We start from the raw sequence: 25,137 nt of genomic DNA, 5'->3' as shown, positions 1-25,137 counted from the left end.
AGCATACAGTAAATATCACATCAATGTTCTAATATTTAATTCATTAAATGAGTTAGCCCCTCATTTTTTGCTATTTTCCATGTCATTAATTTATTATAATACATAATTTATCATAACTATAACACTTTTATTGTAACTTTTAATTTTTTTTGATAAAAATAAATGAATATTGCACGTGTTTCCTTTTTTTCATAATTGTACACCTACTTTTGCACCACCCTGTATATATATATATATATATATATATATATATATATATATATATATATATATATATATATATACACACACATAGACATAGGCACAGGAGTGGCTGTGTGGTAAGTAGCACCTTGGGCAAGTGTCTTCTACTATAGCCGCAGGCTGACCAAAGACTTGTGAATGGATTTGTAGACGGAAACTGAAAGAAGTCCTTCGTATATATATATATATATATATATATATATATATATATATAACGTGAGAGAGTTAGGGGTTGGGGGTTCAACCCACTAAGGGATAGTATCTATCCAGTATACTGCTGGGAGGGTACCCAATTGTTGCTACACTAGTGCTATACTAAGTGCAATCAATGGGAGCGGGTAAAAGTGGAGGTTTTACCCCAAATTTGTATAACAATTAGAAAATGGAGGATAATATGCTGAACCCAACTACTTGCAGACATATATATATATATATATGTATATGTATGTGTATGTATATGTTTGTGTGTCTGTGGTTGTCCCCCCAACATCGCTTGACAACCGATGGTGGTGTGTTTAGGTCCCCTTAACTTAGCGGTTCGGCAAAAGAGACCGATAGAATAAGTACTAGGCTTCCAAAAAGAATAAGTCTTGGGGTCGATTTGCTCGACTAAAAGGCGGTGCTCTAGCATAGCCGCAGTCAAATGACTGAAACAAGTAAAAGAGTAAAAGAGATACACACTCTCTCTTTCTCTGTCTCACACACACACACACACACACATACACCAACATGTACGTGCACACACACACACACATAAGTGTCTATGTATTTATGAAAGAAAGCTGGAGATCACATGATAACTATATTAGTTGAACTAAAATGGTGGTGGTGGGGTGTGGATTGGTGTTGGGACGGTTTAGCACAGATTATTTCTTATTATTTCTTCTCTTAACTATCCTCACCTTCCTCTCCCGCCTCCCCTCTCTCTCTCTCACACATACACATGTATTTGTTTTGTTTTTGTTTTTTGTAACTCAGTTTACAAATCTATATTTTACTTTTGATGACAAGTTTACGTTAAATATAATCGTCTGCTTCGAATGTTGACGGTTGTTTTGTCAGCCATTAGGGACGAAGCAACTATATTCAACAAGCAAATTTGTTTAACGACTTCATTTCCTGAAATATTTCATACAAGTAAGTGTACAAGAATGTGTGTGTGTGTTTGTACGTGCGTGCGTGCAGGAGTGGCTGTGTGGTAAGTAGCTTGCTTACCAAACACATGGTTCCGGGTTCAGTCTCATTGTGTGGCACTTTGGGCAAGTGTCTTCTACTATAGCCCCGGACTGACCAAAGCCTTGTGAGTGGATTTGGTAGATGGAAACTGAAAGAAGCCCGTCGTGTGTGTGTGTGTGTGTTTGTATTTGTCCCCAACCACAATCACTTGACAACCGATGGTGGTGTGTTTACGTCCCCGTAATTTAGCGGTTTGGCAAAAGAAACCGATAGAATAAGAACTGGCTTACAAAGAATAAGACATGGGGTCGATTTGCTTCACTAAAGGCAGTGCTCCAGCATGGCCACAGTCAAATGACTGAAGCCAGTAAAAGAATGCATCAATTTCAGTTTTTTAATGTTATAATGCGTTCAAAATGTTGGAACAAGGCCAGCAATTTCGGGGAGGGGTTAAGTCGATTACATCGACCCCAGTGCATAACTGGTACTTATTTTATCGACCCCCCAAAAGGATGAAAGGCAAAGTTGATCTAAGAGGAATGTGAATTCAGAACATGAATACAAATGAAAAACTGTGAAGCATTTTGCCTGGTGAGCTGACGATTCTGACAGTTTTTGAGTTATAATAAAAACAAGTTTACATTAAACTGAAGAATTACTCAATACATGTGGTAGAGTACATATTTAGTATAATTTTACAAGCAGAGTGGTGATAGTGGCTTCAAAGTTTAAGCCTGCTTGCCTTTTTTAGAGAGTATGGTGGAGGTTAATAGACTGAAACTTTGAAGTTACTGTAACTACTCTGCTTATAACACACATATTATAATTAATGTGTGTGTGTGTGTGTTGTGGAAACCTCTTATTGTCATTTTGAAATGAAGTGAAGCCCTTTAGATAACAGTTACTGATTAACACTGAGCAAAAGATATAACAATGTCCTGAGTATGTTTGTTAACTATAATAATAATAATAATAACGATAATGATAATGATAATAATAATAATTTAATATTATCTCTGATCAGAAGCAGCTTCTTCAAAGCTCTCTCACACACACTCTAACAAGCACACTCACTCACAAGCACACACACACACACACACACACACACACACACACACCACTCACAAGCACATAAATATTTATGGCTGTGTGTGTGTGTGTGTTTATGAATGATTAATAAACTAAAGTATGAGATTAACATGTTTATGGATAAATTTGTAAATGAATTTACACATGCAAATAAACTCTTATCTTTCATTGTTTCAGTTGTTGGACTGTGGCCATACTGGGGCACCACCTTGAAGGTTTTTAGTAAAAAAAAAAAATCAACCCTAGTACTTTCTTTTTTAAAGCCTGTTACTTATTTTATTGAATTCTTTTGCCAAACTGCTAAGTTACAGGGAGGCAAACAAACCAACACCAGTTTTCAAGTGGTAATAGGGGACAAACGCAAACATATATATATATATATATCATAAGGCTTAGGCATGGCTGTGTGATCAGAAGCTTGCTTCTCAACCACATGGTTCCAGGTTCAGTCCCACTGTGTGGCACCTTGGACAAGTGTCTTCTACTGTAGCCTCAGGCCGACCAAAGCCTTATGAGTGGATTTAGTCAACGGAAACTGAAAGAAGCTCATTGTGTGTGTATGTATGTATATATGTATATATATATATATATATGCATGTGTCTTTGTGTCTGTGTTTGTCCCTGCCACCACCACTATCACTTGACATCCAATGTTGGTGTGTTTGTGCTCCCGAAACCTAGCGGTTCGGCAAAAGAAACCGATAGAATAAGTACTAAGCTTACAAAGACTAAGTCCTGGGGTCGATTTCTTCGACTAAAAGTGGTGCTCCTGCATGGCCACAGTCAAATGATTGAAACACGTAGGAAAAAAAAATCATCCCTGTACATGTTCAGTCCACTGCTGGACAATGGCCTCAGCATCTTCTCTTCACCAACCACAGTCTGATGTTTTCTTCATCCGTATTTCAATGCCAAAGTATTTAACAAAGTCCATAAATATTTATGTGCTCGTGAGTGGTGTGTGTGTGTGTGTGTGTGTGTGTGTGTGTGTGTGTGTGTGCACGCGCTTGTGAGTGAGTGTGCTTGTTAGAGTGTGTATATAGATGGCCCTGCTCAATCTGTAGAAAAGGTGTAGGTAGAAACTCTATAAGATGTACCCAGTGCAAGCTATGGACACATAAGAGGTGCAGCAATATCAAAGGAAGGCTAACTGGGTAGATAGTATTTGTATGTGGCAGATGCTCAGGAGCAATAAACACTGAAAATGTGCAGAGAACAGCTTCTGTCACATTCCAGGGGAAAAACTTCAAGTAGTTGATAGCTTCCATTACCTAGAGGACCAAGTCAGTAGCCGGGGTGGGTGCTCTGAAAGTGTAGCTGCTAGAATAAGAATAGCCTGGGCAAAGTTCAGAGAGCTCCTACCTCTGCTGGTGACAAAGGGACTCTCGCTCAGAGTAGAAGGCAGACTGTATGACGCATGTGTAAGAACAGCCATGCTACATGGCAGTGAAACATGGGCCATGAGTGCTGAGGACATGCGTAAGCTTGCAAGGAATGAAGCCAGTATGCTCCGATGGATGTGTAATCTCAGTGTGCATACTTGACAGAGTAAAAACGTACTACACCCTAGTGGTTGGAGGAACCTGTGGAAGAGGTAGACCCAGGAAGACTTGGGATGAGGTGGTGAAGCACGACCTTCGAACATTAGGCCTCACCAAGGCAATGACTAGTGACCGAGACCTTTGGAAATATGCAGTGCGTGAGAAGACCTGGCAAGCCAAGTGAGACCATAACCCATGGCCTATGCCAGGGGTGTAACTAGCCTACTTGTGCGTACCTTTCCTTCATTGGACACTAAACTCTGCTTGTGAAGACCTATTGAGGCAAGTGAAATCAAAATCGAATCAAATTTGATGACTGGCACCCGTGCCAGTGGTGCGCTAAGAGCACCATCCGAGTGTGATCATTGCCAGAGCAGTAGACTGGCTTCCATGCCTGTGGCATGTTAAAAGCACCATTCGAGTGTGATCGTTACCAGCATTGCCTTACTGGCACGTGAAAAAACATTCGAGCGAAGTCATTGCCAGTGCCGCTGGACTGGCTCCTGTGCAGGTGGCACGTAAAAAACACCATTTGAGCGTGGCCGTTGCCAGTACCGCCTGACTGGCCCACGTGCCGGTGGCATGTAAAAGCACCCACTACACTCACGGAGTGGTTGGCGTTAGGAAGTGCATCCAGCTGTAGAAACTCTGCCAAATCAGATTGGAGTCTGGTGTAGCCATCTGGTTCGTCAGTCGTGAGTCAAATCGTCCAACCCATGCTAGCATGGAAAGCGGACATTAAACGATGATGATGACGATGATATACATATATATATATATAGAGAGAGAGAGAGAGAGAGATATAGGGATTCCACAGCTTCCATATACCAAATTCACTCTGAAGGCATTGGTCAGCTGAAGACTACAGTAGAAGACATTTGCCCAAGGTGTCATTATAATATTAGACATATTATATCAAGGATTGTTTTTCCAATTTGTTCTTCTTTTTTTTTATGTAGTGGTTGGGGATGATTTGATAGAAATTTGTCTGCTATTTAATAAATGGGCAGCCAACTCGGAAACGTTTTTACAATTTTTTTTCTTTTCATGAATTGAGATGTTGATGGGTTGAGAGTTATCTCCCCTGAGCAATTTTTCTTCAGAAGTAGATTTCACGTCTCAATAGTCAAAACTTTAAAATATTTTGTGTACGTCACCTTTCCTATCTGTCTGTTCGTCTGTCCGTCCATCCATCCGTCCGTCCGTCCGTCCGTCTGTCTGTCTGTCTATCCATCCATCTTTCTAGGATCAAAGGGATGACACAGGAAAAACCAAATGCTGTGCAATGAACTCCATAAGCTTACAGCTGTTTTTGCTATATGATGCAGTAGACTCTTAGATGAGTACTTGGATAACATCCTATAGCTTCATTGGAGCCTTGAATATGAAGTGCACTTAATTTGGGAAAATTACATTTTTGGAATGTACAGACGTTATGTTGATGCCTATCAAAAAGTCTGTTTAAATGTAGGAAAAGTATGCAAATATATGCATGTGCTTACACCAGAATGAAAAGGAAAAGAAAAAGAAACTCATGCAGACATACAGCCACACAGAGCAGAACAGAGTTATATGGATACATGCACACACGCACACAGATATATGCACCCATACAAAACTGCATGCAGACACACAGCCATACACACAGAGCAGAGAGAAAAAATGTGTATATATATGTATAGGCACGCACACATACGTACGTGGTTTAGATATGCATACATACTGACATATACACCCTGGTGGAAGTGGTGAGAAGGAAAAACAAAAAGTTTGTAAGGTCATTAAGGTCATTAAGACTATTTCAGAGACAATAGAAGAATCCGAGACCATTGGTCACTTAAGTGCTTGGGCGTGCTCGAATGTGTGTCCAGAAGGAATTCAATTACTATTTTGGCTGATGTAGTTGACATTTCTGTACCCAAACTTACCAGAAGAAACAATTAAGGGACCAGGGTATATAGATATGTATGCATAGAACATATATATACATGAGTTGTAATAAAGCATTTCTAAAACTATTTCTGGTTTTTCCAGATGTCATCCATTAATGTTGCACTGGAATTCCAGATTGAATAAAACCAAAACATATTTTATTACAACAGTGGTATGTGCTTGACTATGATAAAAACAACTGGTACAGTAATAATAATAATAATAATAATAATAATAATAATAATAATAATAACAGTAGTGACACCAACAGCAGCAGCAACAACAACAAGCTACTGAAATGTTGACAATGTTGCTGTTGTCATGCCTTGTTTTGCAAAACAGGAAGTACATAGACACTCTCACTCAAGAAGTATGTGTGTGTATGTGTGTGTAAGTATTTATAATACTACAAAAAGGCCTCTCCTAGATAACTTAACCTGATAAAAAAAAAGTAGCTGTCAAATCTCATTCATATAACAAGTGGTGACTTTTTCAAAAAGGACAGACACATTGGATTATGTAGTTTTATGGAGATTATCTCTGAAGAAAGACTGGATTACCACTACTGGATTAGATGAGAACTAAACAATAACGACACCACATTAATAAAAATAATAATAGACTGGTGCCCAATCCAGGGGAATGTTTATCTTTCATTATCATAACAGCATAAAACGAAACCTAATTCTAGGCCCTTAAGTGCCCCACTTTCATGTTACATTATATTTACTATTTCCTAACACCAACCATCATTAGTTTTCTCAGCTCTTACTGTTTCATTATAGTATACTAATAAGGCGGCCAACTGGCAGAAACGTTAGCATGCCAGGCAAAATGCTTAGCGGTATTTTGTCTGCCGTTATGTTCTGAGTTCAAATTCCGCCAAGGTCAACTTTGCCTTTTATCCTTCCGGAGTCGATAAATTAAGTACCAGTTACGTACTGGGGTCGATCTAATCGACTGGCCCCCTCCCCCAAAATTTCGAGCCTTGTGCCTAGAGTTGAAAAGAATATCTCTAGGTTGAAGGCGGCAAGCTGACAGAAACGTTAGCACGCCGAGCGAAATTCTTAGCAGTATTTCCTTTGCTGTTACGTTCTGAGTTCAAATTCCGCCGAGGTCGAATTTGCCTTTCATCCTCTCGGGGTTAATAAATTAAGTACCAGTTACGTACTGGGGTCGATGTAATCGATTTGATCCCTCTGTCTGTCCTTGTTTGTCCCCTCTATGTTTAGCCCCTTGTGGGCAATAAAGAAATAAGAAACGTTAGCACGCCGGGTGAAATGCTTAGCGGTATGTTCTGAGTTCAAATTCCGCCATGGTTGACTTTGCCTTTCATCCTTTCAGGGTTGATAAATTGAGTACCAGTGGCATACTGGAATTGATCTAATCGACTGGCCCCCTCCCCCACACACCCAAAATTTCTGGCCTTGTGCCTAGAATAGAAAAGATCATATTATATTAATACAGGACAATAAGAGAGCTTCTGTGTAGTCATGCAACAAGCTAGAAATAACAGCCAGATTTTTATCAAATGACATGCTATCTTAAATGAAAGACACGTCAGACAACAAGGTTCTAGATTTCTCTAAAAAGACAGAATAGACAATACTGGAATGTCAAAGATCTTCTCAGTCAGGGTTTTGCTTTTGACTTGCCCTCTCTCCTCACAAACAGTATGGCCTGTGCCTCCCCATAATTTATCACAAAACAAAGGAATGTCTGATACGAGAAATATTCCTCTGTATTCATACTGTTTCTGGTGAAGGCAAAAGGCCTTGCGGTTAGGGTGTTGCGTTCATGATCACAGGATAGTGGTTTCAGTTCCAAGAGTGGGCACTGCATTGTGTTCTTGAGCAAAACACTTCATTTTCACATTGTTCCCATGACACTTGGTTATAAATGAGTAACCCTGAAGTGGACTAACATCCTATTCAAGGGGAATGTTATCATCTCATTCTCTTACAGGCCATGGAAACCTCATGAGTCAGGAGAGTCATGACAAAAGTGTCAAGGAGTTGATAATGATGATGATTGTGATGTTGATGAATGTACCATTGGTGGTGGTAACAACACAGGAGCACCAAACCAAACCAGATTAAACCAGACCAGACCAGACCAGACCAGATGAAATTAGATTTGTTATTTTTCTTTTTATGTATGTTTTTGTTTTTATTCTGTTTTGTTTTCTTGTTTATTTCATCCGGTTTCCTTTCTCCGTCTTCTTGTAGTTCTGGGAGGTTCTGAGGTTTTCCACTTCAAAGATGAGTGACCTCAGCGACAGTGACTCGCAGGATGATGAAACATACAGAATTATATCGAATAATGAGAAACTGCTGCAAGCTTCCCGCAATGGTGATATTGATGCGGTGAAATTATTAATTGCAGAATTGAATGATGGGAAAATTGAGTTGGATCTTAACTGTAAAGGTATGTACACCTGGTGCTAACGAGGAAGCAACAAAAAACAGTGCATAAGCCATGTGTGTATCCTAACAGATACACTTTCATCCTCTAGCACCAGAAAATTTGCTGTCTCCTCTCTCTTTCGTTTCTGAACTTACCATTGTTCCTTAAAGTTGGTCTGCCTTGTACTGCCAACAATTCAGAAACCCTGCTCCATTCAACACTTCATTTCTTGTCACTTGTAGTATCCACCCCACCTCCACCAGCCCTGTATTTACCACTGTGGTTAATCCTTCCTCCCCAGAATATTTCCCTCTGGAATCTGTGACCAGTTCATGTCTGTCCTGCAGTTATTGGATTACAACTGTTTAAACAAACCATTAACCTTAATGGTCTCACGAGTCTCAGAGAACCTGCAGAGGTCAAAGATCAAAGCCTTTTTCTTCCTTCTTGTAGACTCAGCTTGTAAAAAAAAAAAAAAAAAATGTTTTGTTTTTAACAATCAAGTGGTGTGGCTATGTGTGTGTGTTTGTTTCCTACCACCACTGGTGTTGGTTTGTTTTTCTCCTCATAACTTAGTGGTTTGGCAAAAGAGACCAACAGAATAAGTACCAGACTTTAAAAAAATATGTATATTTGATCAAGTAAACCTTTCAAGGTAGTGCTCCAGCATGACCACAGTCCAATAATTGAAATAAATAAAACAGTAAAAGATGAATGAAGATATATAAGTCTTTATGGTTAACCTGCAAAATAGTCATGAATAATTCTGGAAAAGCGTAAAGATATATATATATAAAAATAACAAAAATAACACAAATAAGATTATGAGGCCACGAGGTGACAAACAAACAATTAATATGTGGAATCTGACAGGTAAAAGCATGTGTCTGAAAAAGCATAGAAATATAAAGCAAAATACAACAATCAAAGAAGTGTACAAAGAAAGCAAATACAGCAAGAGAAAAAAACAAGTGAATTTGTTGCTTTGGGTTATACACTTTTTGAAAGAGACGAGAAAGTATTAAGATACTGAATATGAAGTGTTAGTTTACAAGGCAGATCTGCTAAATTATCAAGTGTTGATGGCCTTGAGGAGTGGTTAAGAATGTTATTATTATTAGTTAGTAAACAAGGTAATGAGCTGGCAGAATCTTTAGCATGCCAGGCAGAATGCTTCGAGGCATTTCATCTGTCTTTATATTCTGTGTTGAAAATCTGCTGTGATTGATTTTACCTTTCATTCTTTTGGGATCAATAACATAAATCCCAGTTGAAAATTGAGGTTGCTCTTATCAACTCACACCCTTCCTGAAATTGTTGATCTTGTGCTAAAATTTGAAACCATTATGATTAATAGAAATATGAATATTTCTAAGTCTCTCTAAAGGAGACTATGGCAGCGGTACTGGATATTAATAGTTATCGCCAAGCCAACATGGCAGTCCAAAAAATAGGACGAATGCTGCCGTTTATTAGCTCCAAGAGGCCATCGCCTCTAGCTAGCTATGTGAAACACAAGCCTGTGTCCATTATAACCCTCGAACAGGGGAGGTCTGCCGCTTCCCCTTGCTGGTCTGGCATCTACAGACTAGTTTCCAGGTGTTTGCCCCGTTATAATTAGTTAGTGATTAAAAGTTCCTGATTTAAATCTAGTCTGGGACTCGTCATAATCACCATTTAACATTTGTCTTCCATGCTGGCATGGGTTGGACAGTTAGAGAGGAGCTGGGTGAACCAGAGAACTACATCAGGCTCTGCTGTCTGCTTTGGCATGGTTTCTACAGCCGGATGCCCTTCCTGATGCCAACCACTTCATAGAGTGTATTGGGTACTTTGCATGTGCCACCTAAGTATATTTACATAGGAATAAGACACCTGATGCTTATTATTCATATCAGACCAATCTAAAGGTAGAACAGGTATGAGCATTTTAAAATCCATTTTATCTCTAAAAATGAGAGTAATTGCCTGAAAAATTATAATTTTAATAAATGACAGAAATATTTAATCTTGGACATGTTTTCATTTTTTGCTTGATTGTGGCCATGCTGGGGCACTGCCCTGAACAAATTGCCTCTCAGGACTCATGTTTTTTCTAAGTGTGGTACCTCTTCTATCACTCTCTTTTGCCAAACCACTAAGTTACAGGAACATAGGCAAGCAACACTCATTGTCAAATAGTAATGGTGGTGATGGAGAGTGAGAATACATACACACACCTATACACACACGCGCATGCACACACACACACACACACAGTTCCTTATTTCTTTATTGCCCACAAGGGGCTAAACATAGAGGGGACAAACAAGGACAAAGGGATTAAGTCGATTACATCGACCTCAGTGCATAACTGGTACTTAATTTATCGAGTCCGGAAAGATGAAAGGCAAAGTCGACCTCGGCGGAATTTGAACTCAAAACGTCGCGGCAGACGAAATACTGCTAAGCATTTTGCTATTCACCAGGCACTTGTTGGTGTGAAGACATTTACCAAAGCTTCCACACAGTGGGACTGAACTCAAAACCATTTGGTTGCAAAGCAAGCTTCTTAACCACACAGCTATTCCACTTTACATTCACCAATTACCAATTTATCTAAATTCTTAATTTGTGTATACTATCTTCTTTTTCATTGTTGTTTATTTATTTATACATATTCCACCCTACCCCCACCTCTTCTGTTGCAGGTATGAGAAGATCAAACCGGGGCTGGTCACCATTGCATCTTTCTGCTTACTTTGGACACACAGCAGTTGTCAAACTACTTTTAGAGGTAAACACTCTGACACTCTCCTCCTCCTACTACTACTACTACTACTCCACCACTTCCCCTTCTCCCCTACCTCTCCTCTTCTCTTCTGCCTCCATCCGCCTCTGCTTCTTCTTTCTCCTCTTCCCCTCCTCTCCTTTCATTTCTTCCTCCCGCCTTCCCCCTCCTCCTCTTTCTCCATACCTCCTCAACTTCCTCTCCTTTCTCCTTTTCTCCTCCTCATCATCTTCCTTCTCTCCCTCTCCTCTCTTCCTCTTCCTCTCCTCCTCTTCCTCTCCTCCTTATCCTCTTTTCTCTTTGTCCTCCATCCTTCCTCTTCCTCCTTTCTCCCACTTCCTCCCTTCTCCCACTTCTCTTCTTCCTTCTTCCTCTTTTGTTCCAGATTATTTTCAACTGCCACAGTCCACTCAGTTGTAAATAGGTTTCATCAATCAGCACAATTTATCATCATCTTTGTTTAACGTCTGCCTTCCCGGCTGGCATGGGTTGGATGGTTTGACAGCAGGAGCCTGCACCAGACTTCTGTAACTGTTTTAGCAGGATTTTTACAGCTGGATGCCCTTCCTAATGCCCACCACCCACCAACCAGAGTGGACTGTAAGTAAGAGATTTACTGGATGTAAATATGGACCACAGCGACATGAAACAATTAGCTTTATTCTTTTTATGTGTTTACTGACTCTAGAAGAAGAAGAAGAAGAAAATATAAACCAAATTTCCTGTGTTTCATCATCATCATTGTTGTCGTTTAATGTCCACTTTCCATGCTGGCATGGGTTGGATGGCTTGACTGAGGTCTGGAGAGCCAGCAGCTGCACCAGGCTCCAATCTGGCAAGGTTTCTACGGCTGGATGCCCTTCATAACGCCAACCGCTCCAAGTGTGTAGAGCATGCTTTTTATATGCCACCAGCACGAGGGCCACTCAATAAGTACTGGCATCGGCCATGCTTGAATGGTGCTTTTTCACGTGTCACTGGTCAGGTGGCACTAAGAAATCAATATTTATTTCTCTTCTAAGGTGGTGGAGCTGGCAGGATCATTAGCTTGCTGAGGAAAATGCTTAACAGCATTTGATCCAGCCTTACATTCTGAGTTTAGCTCTGCCAAGGTGCACTTTGCCTTTCATCCTTTCAGAGTCGATAAAATAAATACCAGTTGAAGTTGAGCAGTGGTGGTAGTGGTGGTGGTGGTGATGTTGGGGTGATGTAATCAACTCACCTGCTCCCCCGAAATTGCTGGCCTTGTGCCGTAGTCCATGCCAGTGCTGCCTGACTGGCTCCTGTGTCTGTGGCATGTAAAAAGCTCCATTCAAGTGTGGTCGACGCCAGTATCGCTTGACTGGCTCCCGTGCCTGTAGCACGTAAAAAGCATCCACTACACTCTCGGAGTGATTGGTATTAGGAAGGGCATCCAGCTGTAGAAACTCTGCCAGATCAGATTGGAGCCTGGTGCAGCCAGCATGGAAAGTGGACGTTAAAAACTGCCACCACCACCGATGATGATGATGATGATATTTCTGTCTTTTTAACTAATTCTTCTTTTATTTCTATCAATATTCCAGGCTGGTGCCAACTTTGATATCCAGAATGACATGGGGGACACTCCATTACACCGAGCTGCCTACACTTCACGAGAGGTACGTTCCATTGTTGCTACATTAAATCTATTTACTGTTTTTGTTGTTGTTTAACCCCAGGCATGTCCTGTTTGACCACACCTGTCTTTTAAACATGACTTTATCCCTTATTTCTGTATGTTTAATGTGTTTTTTAAAGATGGTTACATGCAGATTGAGGGAATTTAACAGATTGAGCAATTGCACAGAGACTCTCTCAGTGGCACAAACTATCTGTATGCATGTTTGTGTGTGTGTGTGTTTATACATGGTGTGTTATGACTTGAGAGGATAAAATAAACCAAAAAAACATCCTCGCCCAACAAAGCTGGTTCTTGGCAATTGTTGCTTCAGTGTTGGCGTTTTTTTTGTTTCTTAAAGGACATTAACGTTAGTTGTGTAACCCTGCTTGTTGATCTTAAGACAACGGTAGTGCAAGTATCTCCTTGGGTCAGATGTCAACAGGAAATGACCCAGATTTCTGATCCCTATCAGAGACTGGGGATGACAACTGCTTTATACATGACTGACTTCATATTGACTTAAATGTCTTGGTTCTGAAAAAGTTGTGTTTGAAGGTGCCCAAAGGTGGTCCCTGCAAATTTCATATGATTTCACAGTCAGCATTAATAATGATTCACTGCATAGCCAAAATTGTTTGGGGGACAGTTGCTAAATGGAGGTTAGGATCAACTATAAATGAGAAGGGGAGATAATCTAAAAATTAGAAAATTCTCCAAAATTGACATGCTACTAAGGTTGCTTGGAGACAAGAAGACACATACGCACACGCATGTGTGTGTGTGTACATAAAGATTGTTTTCTTTAATTAACTGACAACTTGTAATTTTTTTCAGGATGTTGTAATGTTACTGCTGAGCCATGGCGCCAACATCTCCACTGTAAATACAGAGGGTCACACTCCTAAGTCGTTAGCTTCAGCTCAAGTAAAGCATTTATTAGAAGGTAAGTATACATTTTTGATAACCAAAGTGTCTGAGAGACAATCAAGGAATGAAGGGATGAGCTACATACTTAAAGGATACGAGTTCAAACCTCATACTACTATGTACCAGGACAATTAATTATACCGCTTATGGTTACTACAAACACCAGATCTTGCAAATTTTGCTCTTTAATGGCTGTTCTGCATTCTGGGTAAGATGTATTAATGACTTTGGTAAATAAGTTCCATAAAGATCTTTGTTGCAGTCAATGCACAAAATCATAAAAATGCACACTAGTTCACCACTAATCTTTGTTTACCTTATAAATAAACAGATTAAGGTAGTACAGGTTACTTCTGTAGTGGTTAGTTTTGAAGTAAATATGTACCATGTTGAAGTAGAGAAGCTTTCACTTCTCTTAGGTCCTTTGTTCCATATGGAACTTGGGCCATCAACGACTTCTCTCCCCTGTTCTCCACATTTGGCTGTCTTCTCTGCTCTCCCCAGTTCAGTCCCTGCCTTTTCAGCTCAGCCTCAGTTGTCTTGCAAACGACTCACACATGCAAGTGCTACCAGTCGAGAACTCTGCATACCGGAAGCCAGCAAGTGTATGGGGTCATCAGGAGAGAATGCGCACCATTTCGGGGCCTCCCTCTCGACAGCATCAATGCGCACCGGCCCCCCTCACTGATATGAGGCCCAGCTTGCTAGATCAACTGGTTATCAAATAAAGCTCAATATTTCTCTAGCCATCGCTCATCATCTCTTTTGAACCAAATCCAGTGGCTAGCCTTCTCCACTGTATTTTGGATATCGGTCATGGTGGTATTTACCTTACGATGAGTTAGGCCTAACGATAACAGCAGTCGTCTCACACTGTGTCCAACTAACCCTCTACATCCAACTTCCAGCTGTTTTTTGAGCATAAAGAATAAAAAGAAACAAAACAAAAAACAAATGAATATCCAAGAAACTGGTGCAATGCTGTATGGTAGGTAGTATGGTCTTGGGGAGACAATTTCCAGGCTTTGTTTTGCCTCCTGGTTGTTGTCATTTCGCTTCATTGACATGAGAAATACATAAGCATCAAAACAACTCATTCTTCTCATTCTCCTTAGAAAACTAAGTAAAAAGAAAAAAAATAATAATTCCTTATTATCCAGTGCACACCGAAGATTGACACTCCCTATGTTCTACCCCAATGTCATTGGAATAGTCATTCAATCAACAGGCCAAATACCCCATCGTATTACTGGTACATATTTTATGACATCTTTGGTAATGGAAAATTGAGCTGACCTTTGCAAGATTGAAACTCTTGAACTCTTCAGCTGATTGTCCCCAATTTTAATCTTCCTTTTGCAATAACAATTTTGTTTGAAACCAATATTTTATTTTTGGTATTTCTTTTTCTCTTTTCTGTAGCCTCAGAGAAAAGTGATTCTCGAAGACTCGTCAATGAATTCATGTCATCGTCACTTCATGGTCAGATTGATGACATCAAGGGAATTGTAAGTCACATAATGAAACTCATTCGTTAATTTATTCATTCATTTCATCATCATCATCATTTTAACATTCACTTCTCCGTGCTTGTTGGGGGTCAAATGGAGTCTACTGAGACAGATTTTCCGGGGCCAGAATCCTCTCTTGTTGCCAATACTTACCCGTGTCAGTGTCGTCTGATTGGCACCCTGTGCCAGTGACACGTAAAAAGCACTATTCGAGCATGGTCGTTGCCAGTGCCACCTGACTGGGTCCCATGCTGGTGGCATGTAAAAAGCACTATTTGGGTGTGGTCGATGCCAGTACTGCCTGACTGGCCCTCGTGCCAGTGGCACGTAAAAAGCAGCCACTACACTCTCGGACTGGTTGGCATTAATAAGGGCATCCAGCTGTAGAAACTTTGTCAGATCAGATTAGAACCTGGCACAGCCTCCTGGCTTGCCAGTCTCCAGTCAAACCATCCAACCCATGCCAGCATGAAAAGTAGACGTTGAACAATGATGATGATGGTAGTGATAGTAATGATGATGACGATGATGATGATGATGATACTGTTATAATCGTTGTTGCTATTGTTTCCCACTGAGTGGTGTTTGTGGTGTTGGCAAGTGTGTTGGTGGTGCCTGGAAGGGTGATAGTGGTTGAAGCTATGCGAGAAGTGTTGGTATTGCAAGTAGTGGTGTCAGGTGTGGTGGTGGTGATGGTGGGAAGGGGGTTGGTAGTGGATGTTGTTGTTGGTGGTGGTGGTGATGGTGATGATGGCAGCATGAGGTTGTATTAGCATTGAGTGTTGGGTGGGGGGGGTAGTAGTGGTGTGAGTACTGTTGCTAGTGAGAGTAGTGACGGAGGTGCTGGTGGTGGCGTTAGCAAGGTGAGAGTGGGTGGGTTACCACCACCATCAAAACATCATCGCGAATGTCACAAATCACCATCATCATCATCATCACTATTATCACCATCATTTTCCCCACCCACAACTGACACCATTGTAACCCCTCCTCCAACCCTAACCACCTGTCTCACCCCCCCCCCCACTACCAACCCCAGTCCCCCCCCCATTTTCACACACCCTAACCCCCAACCCTGTCCTCAACATCCAATCCCACAGTTACCCAGTTGACATTCTTCTCAACCACCCTTGTCCCCGATGCCACTGCAATGCCAGATATTTACATCCCAAGAATCTGCTCCTGTTCTTTCAGTTGAACCAAAACAATGCTCCAGACATCAATTCTGTTGATAAGTTCGGTAACACAGCCTTGCACTTAGCTGCACTTCGCAATCACAAGCAAGTTGCCATCCTTCTTCTCCAGTATGGCATCGACACATCACTGAAGAACAACAATGGTTCGTACACACACACACACTCAATCACTGTTTTCTTTGTAAACTTGAGATTTACAACTTTTGTCCTGACAAATGAATTTGTCTTTGTTGTTATTTACATTATTTACATTGGACGGATATTTGTCCTCATCTTGTTTGTTGTTACCACAACGTTTCGGCTGATTTACTCTCCAGCCTTCATCATGTGACCTGTTAGAATTTTGAACCCAGTCCTGGGTTCTCATTCCTAAGGTATTTTTTTGCTGATGTTATTGTTATTATTATTATTATTATTATTATTTATTCATTCAAGGCACTGCCTGGAATTGAACTCGCACTCTTGGGGTTAGTAGCCTGTGCTGTTAACCATTACCCGTAGGCAATTATAGAGTGAATTTTAGGGCTTATAAACTTAACATTTTTGTATCTATCCTTAATACCAGTTCCCATATGCTACTCATATCTGCATTGGGTCTGCTTAGGAGGTTATTGTGTCTTAGCATATGTGCTGCCTGTCTTTTTTTTTCTTTTTTGATGAAGGCTGGAGAATAAATCAGCCAAAACGTTGTGGGTTAATATTTGATAATAATTAAATTGAAGTTACCTATTCTAGTTCCAATATGTTATATATTTTGATGTCCTTCCTAACGCCAACCACTCCAAAAGTGTAGCACCCACTACACTCTCGGAGTGGTTGGCATTAGGAAGGGCATCCAGCTGTAGAAACTTTGCCAGATCAGATTGGAGCCTGGTGCAGCTTTCTGGCTTGCCAGTCCTCAGTCAAACTCTCCAACCCATGATGACATGGAAAGCGGACGTTGGACGAGGATGATGATGATATCACATGTTATATATTACTGTCATCGCATTTTACCTGTTATTGTTATCCCATGTTACCTGGTGTCATTATCATGTTACCTGTCTTTACCTTCCAGGTCAGCGTGCTGTTGATTTAACCACTTCCCCCAACATGAAACACCTGTTAAATGTGCGACCAGTGCAAGACATTCCAGTGCAGTCAGTCCGACAAGAAGGTCCTATTCTTAAGGTAACAATATCATATTAGATGATGATAATAATAATAATAACAATAATAATAGTAATGATAATAATGGTTTCAAATGTTGCCACAAGGGCAGCAATTTGTAGGGAGGGGATGAGTCGATTACATCGACCCCCCCACCTAGTATTCAAATGGTTCTTATTTTATCAACCCTGAAAGGCTGAATACATTTATAAACACAAACTCAAGGAATACTGGTGGAATATTCCCATCAAAACTTCTGTCAAATGTAAACATAACAGACCAGATATTGTTGTTTGGGACAGAGGGACAAAGATATGCGTCATCATAGAGGTCAGCTGCCCTGCAGATATAAATGTCTCTTTGAAAATATAAACAAGAAAAGAGGATGGCTATGGACAACTTCTTTGAAACCTCCAACTTTTCTATCCAGACTATGAATTCATATTCCTACCAATAATAATTGGAGCGCTAGGTTTTGTTAGTAAATGCTTAAAGGAGAATCTGGATAAACTGGGATTTTCAGAAAGAGAAATTGACCGGATAATTCGTACATTACAAATGCAATCTGTGAGTGGAACAGTAAAAATATGCAAGACTTTTCTCAAGTTCCAAATGTGAATTTGTATTAACTACATCCCAAAGATGGAGACTTGTATCTTTGTTGGAAACCGGCTCCCTCCTCAATGAAAGATTTATAATAATTAGAAAATAGAAGACACACACACACACACATACATATATGCATGCATACATACAGGCATACATGCACCTAGATTTGAACCTAATTCAACAAATATGTTATTCCATACAGAAGAAATTAAACAGCTGACAACAGTTTAATGTAAGATTTGATTATATCCAGTTGTTGCTTCTGGTATTGTTGGTTTGATGGGTTAGTTACTGAATATAAATTTAAGCAGTTAGCCAAATTGTGTGGGTGTGAGTTCAAATTACTGTCACAGCTGACTGTAGTCTTTGTTTTTATAAGTGTTTTGTTTTAAAAAGCTTTATGTTTAAACTGCACTTTTGAATCTTTATCAGGGCCTTCTCTTAAATAATTTTCCTTTTTTTTGCTTTCCAGAAAACCAGATTTTTTGGTTTCAAATCCCTCTGGATGGTCTTAGAAAAGGGCATTGTTTCTTATTTCAGCAACAGGTAAGTTTTTGTATTTGGTTTGCAAAGTTCTTGTTGTGAAATTGTGTGTTGAAACAAATTTTGTTGTATCTTGGGAGGGTCATTATACTAATAATAAACACATGCACTGATTCTGGTTCACTTCTTTCATTATTATCAGTCAGTTGGTTAACTAATTAAATAATTGATTGCATGAATAATAAATCAGTTCTTCAATCAATCAGTTAGGTTTGTCAAAGTCCTTTCATCAACTTGAAGTAGAGATGCATAAGTAAAGTAGTGATAGGGAAAGAGGCAATGGGTGACAGGTAGAAGATGCTATTGGAAGTCTTCGACTTTGTCCCTGGACACAGGCAGCTATAGGATAATGTTTCCCACAGAGCTGGGGCAGATTTAGAATTTATACTCTCCTCAGGTGATGCAGCAGATCTTCTTAGGAGCAGTGCTGCTCTCCCCAGTCTGGAACAGGGGACTGGAAAATGAACCCCTAAACATCACTGCTTTTTACTGAACTCTCATCAAAGCATTGAGAGAGTTCAACAACAGGTGTTGCTTGTTCTGTCCTACCAGTGATCTTAAATGATGATGATGATGATGATGATGATGATGATTCTACCATTTGATATGAAACCAATCATGTTTCTTTTATTGCGTTTCTCCTCAGAGGTGATGCCAGCACTGGTGCTCGCAGGAAAGGCATGAAGTATTTGGACCATGCAACAATCGAGGTGAGTTTTTGTACTTTTCTGGGACACATTTGCATAAACCTTTTTGTCTCTGTCAACATCACAATTGCACCATCATCATCATCATCATCATTGTTGTCGTCATCAACAACATCAACATGACCACCATCATCTTCCTTGCCTTGTCACCTTCACCACCACCGCCACCAACACCATTACCACCACCACCACCACCATCATCACGATCATCATTTTATGTTTGCTTCCCATGCTGGCATGGGTTGGATCAGCTGCCTTAACTGATCTGATTCAGATCTTAATTGCTGTCACTATCCTGAAAATGGATTGGTGGAATCATGTCTTAATTTTGACAGCCGGATGGCCCTTTCTGGCGTGACCCAGAAAGGTCATAGTCTAACTGGGTACATTTTAATCGCAGTAACGCCACAAAAGATGTTGTTGGCATCATTGCTGGGACTAAAGGACCATCTCGGTGCTGCAGTGATTCCATTTGCTTATGTCAGTTATGTCTGTTATGATCAAGATGCAGTAAAGTGGGAGGAGAGAGAGAGAGAGAGAGAGTAGGGTGAGTGGGTGATAGTACGAGTGAGAGTATGATGGGAGGAAAGAATAAGTGGGTTGTAAGGGTGGTGGGGGAGCATGGTGGGAAAGTGGTGTAGGAGACTGGGTGGTGGTAGGAGTTGTAATGATGGAGAGGAAGAGATGAGTGATGGTAAGAGTGGCTGGGGAATGAGGCAACTTAAGATGGACAGTGATGCCTACTTGTTGGTTGTTGGTTGGAAAGAAGACAGGATGAACTGTATGATGGGATTGCGATAAAGATGTGTCATGGTAAGAGAGAAAGAGCGAGGGATGGATCATAACAGCGATTGAAGTGGTATATACCAGTGCTTCACAACCATTTCTCACTTGTGGTACACTTAAATCCTTTTCAAAAAATATAAGGAAAGAAATTATATTCAGGTTACACTGCGGCACACCTAGCATCGTCTCGTGGCACACCAGTGTGCCACGGCATGGTTTTCTATGGCTGGATGCCCTTCTTAATGCCAACCACTCCAAGAGCTTGGGTGCCATTTGCGTGAGATCAGGGTGTGTTTATGTGCCATCAGTATGGGTGCCAATTTGCGTGATACCGATATCTGCCATGACTGCGATTTTGCCCAGCTTCATGGGTCTTCTTCTCAAGCACGACATAATGCCAAAGGTCTTGGTCATTGCCTCTGTGAAGCCCAACACTCAAAAGGAACTTCTCCACTTTGCCTCTGTGAGGCCCATATGTGTGTGTGTGTGTGTATGTCATCATCATCTTCATTTAATGTCCGCTTTCCATGCTGGCATGGGTTGGACGGTTTGACTGAGGACTGGTGAGCCAGAAGGCTGCACCAGGTTCCAATCTGATCTGGCAAAGTTTCTACAGCTGGATGCTCTTCCTAATGCCAACCACTCCGAGAGTGTAGTGGGTGCTTTTATGTGCCACCAGCACAAGGGCCAGTCAGGCAGTTCTGGCATCGGCCATGCTCAAATAATGCTTTTTACATGCCTCCTGCACAGGAGCCAGTGCGGTGGCACTGGCAACGACCACGCTTGAATGGTGCTTTTTACATGTCACTAGCACAGGAGCCAGTCAGTAGCCCTGGCAACGATCACGCTCGAATGGTGCTTTTAATGTTCCACTCGCATGGGTGCCAATCAGGCAGTACTGTCTTCGGCCACGACAACGATTTCACCTGCCTCTACAGGTCTTCGCAAGCATAGTTTATTGTCTAATGATTGAAGGGTACTCTTAAATGGGCTGGTTATACAGCACTGACATAGGCCATGGTTATGGTCTCACTTGGCTTGCCGGGTCTTCTGAAGCACAGCATATCTCCAAAGGTCTCGGCCACTTGTCATTGCTTTGGTGAGGCCCAATGTTCAAAAATCGTGCTTCACCACCTCATCCCAAGTCTTCCTGGGTCTACCTCTGTCACAGGTTCCCTCAACCGTTAGGGTGTGAGCCTTTTTACACAGCTATCCTCATCCATTCATACCACATGACCATACCAGTGCATTTGTTTCTCTTGCACACCACATCTGATGCTTCTTAAGTCCAACTTTTCTCTTGGGGCACTTACACTCTGTTGTGTATGCACACTGAGATTACACATCAGGCGGAGCATGCTGGCTTCATTCCTTGCAAGCTTGCGCATCTCCTCAGCAGTCACGGCCCTTGTTTCACTGCCATGTAGCATGGCTGTTCGCACACATATGTCTTACAGTCTACCTTTTACTCTGAGTGAGAGGCCCTTTGTTACCAGCAGAAGTAGGAGCTCTCTGAACTTTGTCCAGGCTTTTCTTATTCTAGCAGCTATACTTTCAGAGCATCCACCCTCGCTACTGACTTAGTCCTCTAGGTAACAGAAGCTATCAACTACTTCTAGTTTTTCTCCCTGGAATGTGACAGAAGCTGTTCTCTTGACATTTTCAGTGTTTATTGCTCCTGAGCATCTGCCACATACAAAAACTATCTTGCTGGTTAGCCTTCCTTTGATATTGCTGCACCTCTTATGTGTCCATAGCTTGCACTGGGTACATATTATAGATTTTCTACCTACGCCTTTTCTACAGATTGAGCAGGGCCATCTTCCTGAAGGGATTTGTAGTTTGTCTGCTTTCCTACTTATTAAGACTTTGGTTTTGTATATGTATATTTATATATATATATATATATATATATATATATATATATATATATATATATATATGTGTATGTGTGTATATATATATATATATATATATATGTATATATATATATATATATATATATATATATATATATATATATATATATGTGTGTGTGTGTGTGTGTGTGTGTGCATATTTCTGTATATATATGTCCTTTTCTTTTCTTTTATTCTTTTACTTGTTTCAGTCATTTGACTGCAGCCATGCTGGAGCACCACCTTGACACCCCCACCACCCCAGGACTTATTTCTTAAGCCTAGTACTTATTCTCTTGGTCACTTTCGCTGAATCACTAAGTTACAGGGCCATAAACACACCAACACTGGTTGTTAAGCTGTGATGGGGGAACACACACACACACACACACACACACACACACAATGGGCTTCTTTCAGTTTCCATCCACCAAATCCACTCTCAAGGCTTTGGTTGGCTTGAGGCTATAGTAGAAGTTCAGTGCCATGCAGTGGGACTGAACCTGGAACCGTGTGGTCGCAAAGCAAGCTTCTTACCACACAACTATGCCTACGCCTGTATATGATCATCATCGTTTAACATCTGTTTTCCATGGGTTGGACGGTTTGAGTGAGGACTGGGAAGCCGCACCAGGCTCCGATCTGTTCTGGTAATGTTTCTACAGCTTGATGCCCTTCCTAACGCCAACCACTCCGAGAGTGTAGTGGGTGCTTTTTACATGCCACTGGCACAGGGGCCAGAGGGGGCTGGCAGCGACCACGATTGGATAGTGCTTTTTACGCGCTGCTGGCACAAGGGCCAGTCAGGCAGTTCTGGCATCAGCCACATTCAGATGATGCTTATTGCATGCTACCAGCATGGGAAGCCATTATATCATCATCATCATCATCATCATCATCATCATCGTCATCATTTAACGTCTGTTGTCCATGCTGGCATGGGTTGGCCAGTTTGACCAGGGCTGGCCAACTGGAAGGATAGTCCTTGGTACAATATTATATATTTGAAAAAAAGAATAGAAATAGCTTTTCCAATAATTTTTCCACTTTATTAATTGGATGTTTATAATAATTTATGAACATCTAATTATTAAAGTGGGAAAATATCAGAAAAACTGTTTCTATTCATTTTTCAAATATGTATAAATATGTGTGTGTGTGCATATGTATATGTGTGTGTGGGTGTTTGTGTATATATGCATTATAACGAATGCAACTAATCCCTTTGTTTTAGTATGCATGGGCTGTGGCCATGCTAGAGCATTACTTTCATCTTTAACCCTTTCGATACCAACCCGGCTGAAACTGGTTTTGGCTCTGAGTATAAATGTCTTGTTTTCATAAGTTTTGAATTAAAATCTACCAAACCTTAGTTATAATTTATGTTCCTAACACTAGTTCAATGATAACGAAGTTGTTTTACTAAATTCTTTGTTATATTTAAAGTAATTGAAAGAAACTTATCAAAATAAATACAGTTACGAAAGGGTTAAGGCTTTAAGGGCTTCCACCTTTCACCTGTATCCTCACTCCACACCAACCCCATATTATTTCTTTTACCAGTCTCAGAATGATTAAAAACCGATCCAAGTGAGGCAAGATTTGAAATCAGTATAGAAAGGGACGTAATCAAATACACACAGGTTATTTCATCCCACCTCTACTGGTTCCACCAATGAAGCACAACAGTAGAGGCTCATACCTGTATTTAGTCATGCACACAAACGAGAGAGGTGTAGAGGAAGGAAGGAAGGAAATAGTTTGTTGTGAACTAGTATTTTGTAAATAATAGAAATTGAGTTGGTGTCACAGTGATTGTAGGACAAGACAATATTTTAGCATGTAATAGTTTGGGACAGTGTGTTTGTTTCTCCATTTTCTAAATACTCGACAAGGAAAACGACTGAACTGAGGTTAGTGACGTTTATTTCTGTTTTATGCTTTTAAAATATTTCTAGCATTATAAAACAGTAATGATGACGATAACAATAATAATAATACTAATCGTTTTGAACAGAATATATTTTTTCTCTAACATAAGCAAAATGCCTGAAATTTTTCGGGGGAAGAGAACCATCAGGAACCCTCAGTTGTATCAATTCCAGTACTCAACTGGTCCTTTATTTCATCAACCTCAGATGAATAAGTTAGGGGAGCAGGGACAGTTGATAAGATGATGGTCTGTCAATCTCAGAAGACAGTCGACTTTGGTGGGATTTGAACTCAGAATATCAAAAGCCAAAACAAATGCTGCAAAGTATTTCGTTTGAAATGTGAATGAATTTGTCAATCCAATGTCTTAGCAGCAACAACAACAACAACAATAATAATAATAATAATAATAATAATAATAATAATAATATTTTCCAACCTCTTTACATACAATCACCAAGTACTCCGAATTGAAAGCAGAAATGGCAAGACTGTATGGAATGCGAGAGGGTAATATAAAAGTGATACTAGTGGTGATTGCAGGGTTGGGTTCAATCCCGTTGGAACTTCAAGACTTCTTAAGGCAACTGGAAATCCCATGAATGACTGATGTCTTGCAAAAGGCAGCCTTATTGGGCACAGCACACATCTTAAGGAAAGTATTATCTGTCTGAGGTCCTTGTTGTGACTTGATTGAAGACTAAAGATTCCGGTGCATTTTTACCTAGACTGTGGTGTTACGAAGGAATAATAATAATAATAATAATAATAATAATAATAATAATAATAAAAATAATAACAATAATAATAATAATCCTTTCTTGAGGTTTGTGGGATGAGGGGGACTAGTCGATTACATCGATCCTGTGTTTCACTGGTACTTATTTAATCGACCCCGAAAGGATGAAAGGCAAAGTCAACCTCAGCAGAATTTGAACTCAGAAAGTAAAGATGAATGAAATACCGCTGAACATTTTGTCTAACGTGCTAACAATTCTGCTAGTCCACTGCCTTAATAATAATAATAATAATAATAATAATAATAATAATAATAATAATGTTTCTAATTTATGTTCAAGA

General features: G+C 40.3%; 1 protein-coding gene across 6 annotated transcripts in view; it reads left to right on the top strand.

Annotated features, from left to right (window-relative positions):
- The window catches only part of LOC106881912 (oxysterol-binding protein-related protein 1), a 214,003-nt gene that overhangs the window by 13,916 nt on the left and 174,950 nt on the right, over nt 1-25,137 (top strand). For all 6 annotated transcript variants that reach the window (XM_089351688.1, XM_089351689.1, XM_089351690.1 and 3 more), the window contains exons 2-10: nt 8,210-8,408; nt 11,078-11,163; nt 12,723-12,797; nt 13,634-13,742; nt 15,149-15,234; nt 16,432-16,576; nt 17,491-17,603; nt 18,664-18,737; nt 19,381-19,444. In XM_089351688.1, coding sequence (XP_089207814.1) covers nt 8,243-8,408; nt 11,078-11,163; nt 12,723-12,797; nt 13,634-13,742; nt 15,149-15,234; nt 16,432-16,576; nt 17,491-17,603; nt 18,664-18,737; nt 19,381-19,444 — 918 coding nt within the window. In that variant the 5' untranslated portion in view covers nt 8,210-8,242. The remainder of the gene's footprint in view (nt 1-8,209; nt 8,409-11,077; nt 11,164-12,722; nt 12,798-13,633; nt 13,743-15,148; nt 15,235-16,431; nt 16,577-17,490; nt 17,604-18,663; nt 18,738-19,380; nt 19,445-25,137) is intronic.

This window comes from Octopus bimaculoides, chromosome 4 (assembly GCF_046866305.1).
Source record: "Octopus bimaculoides isolate indiv1 chromosome 4, ASM4686630v1, whole genome shotgun sequence".
Lineage (NCBI taxonomy): Eukaryota > Metazoa > Mollusca > Cephalopoda > Octopoda > Octopodidae > Octopus > Octopus bimaculoides.
Note: the sequence above shows the minus strand (reverse complement) of the source record. Positions and strands in the feature narration are given on the sequence as shown.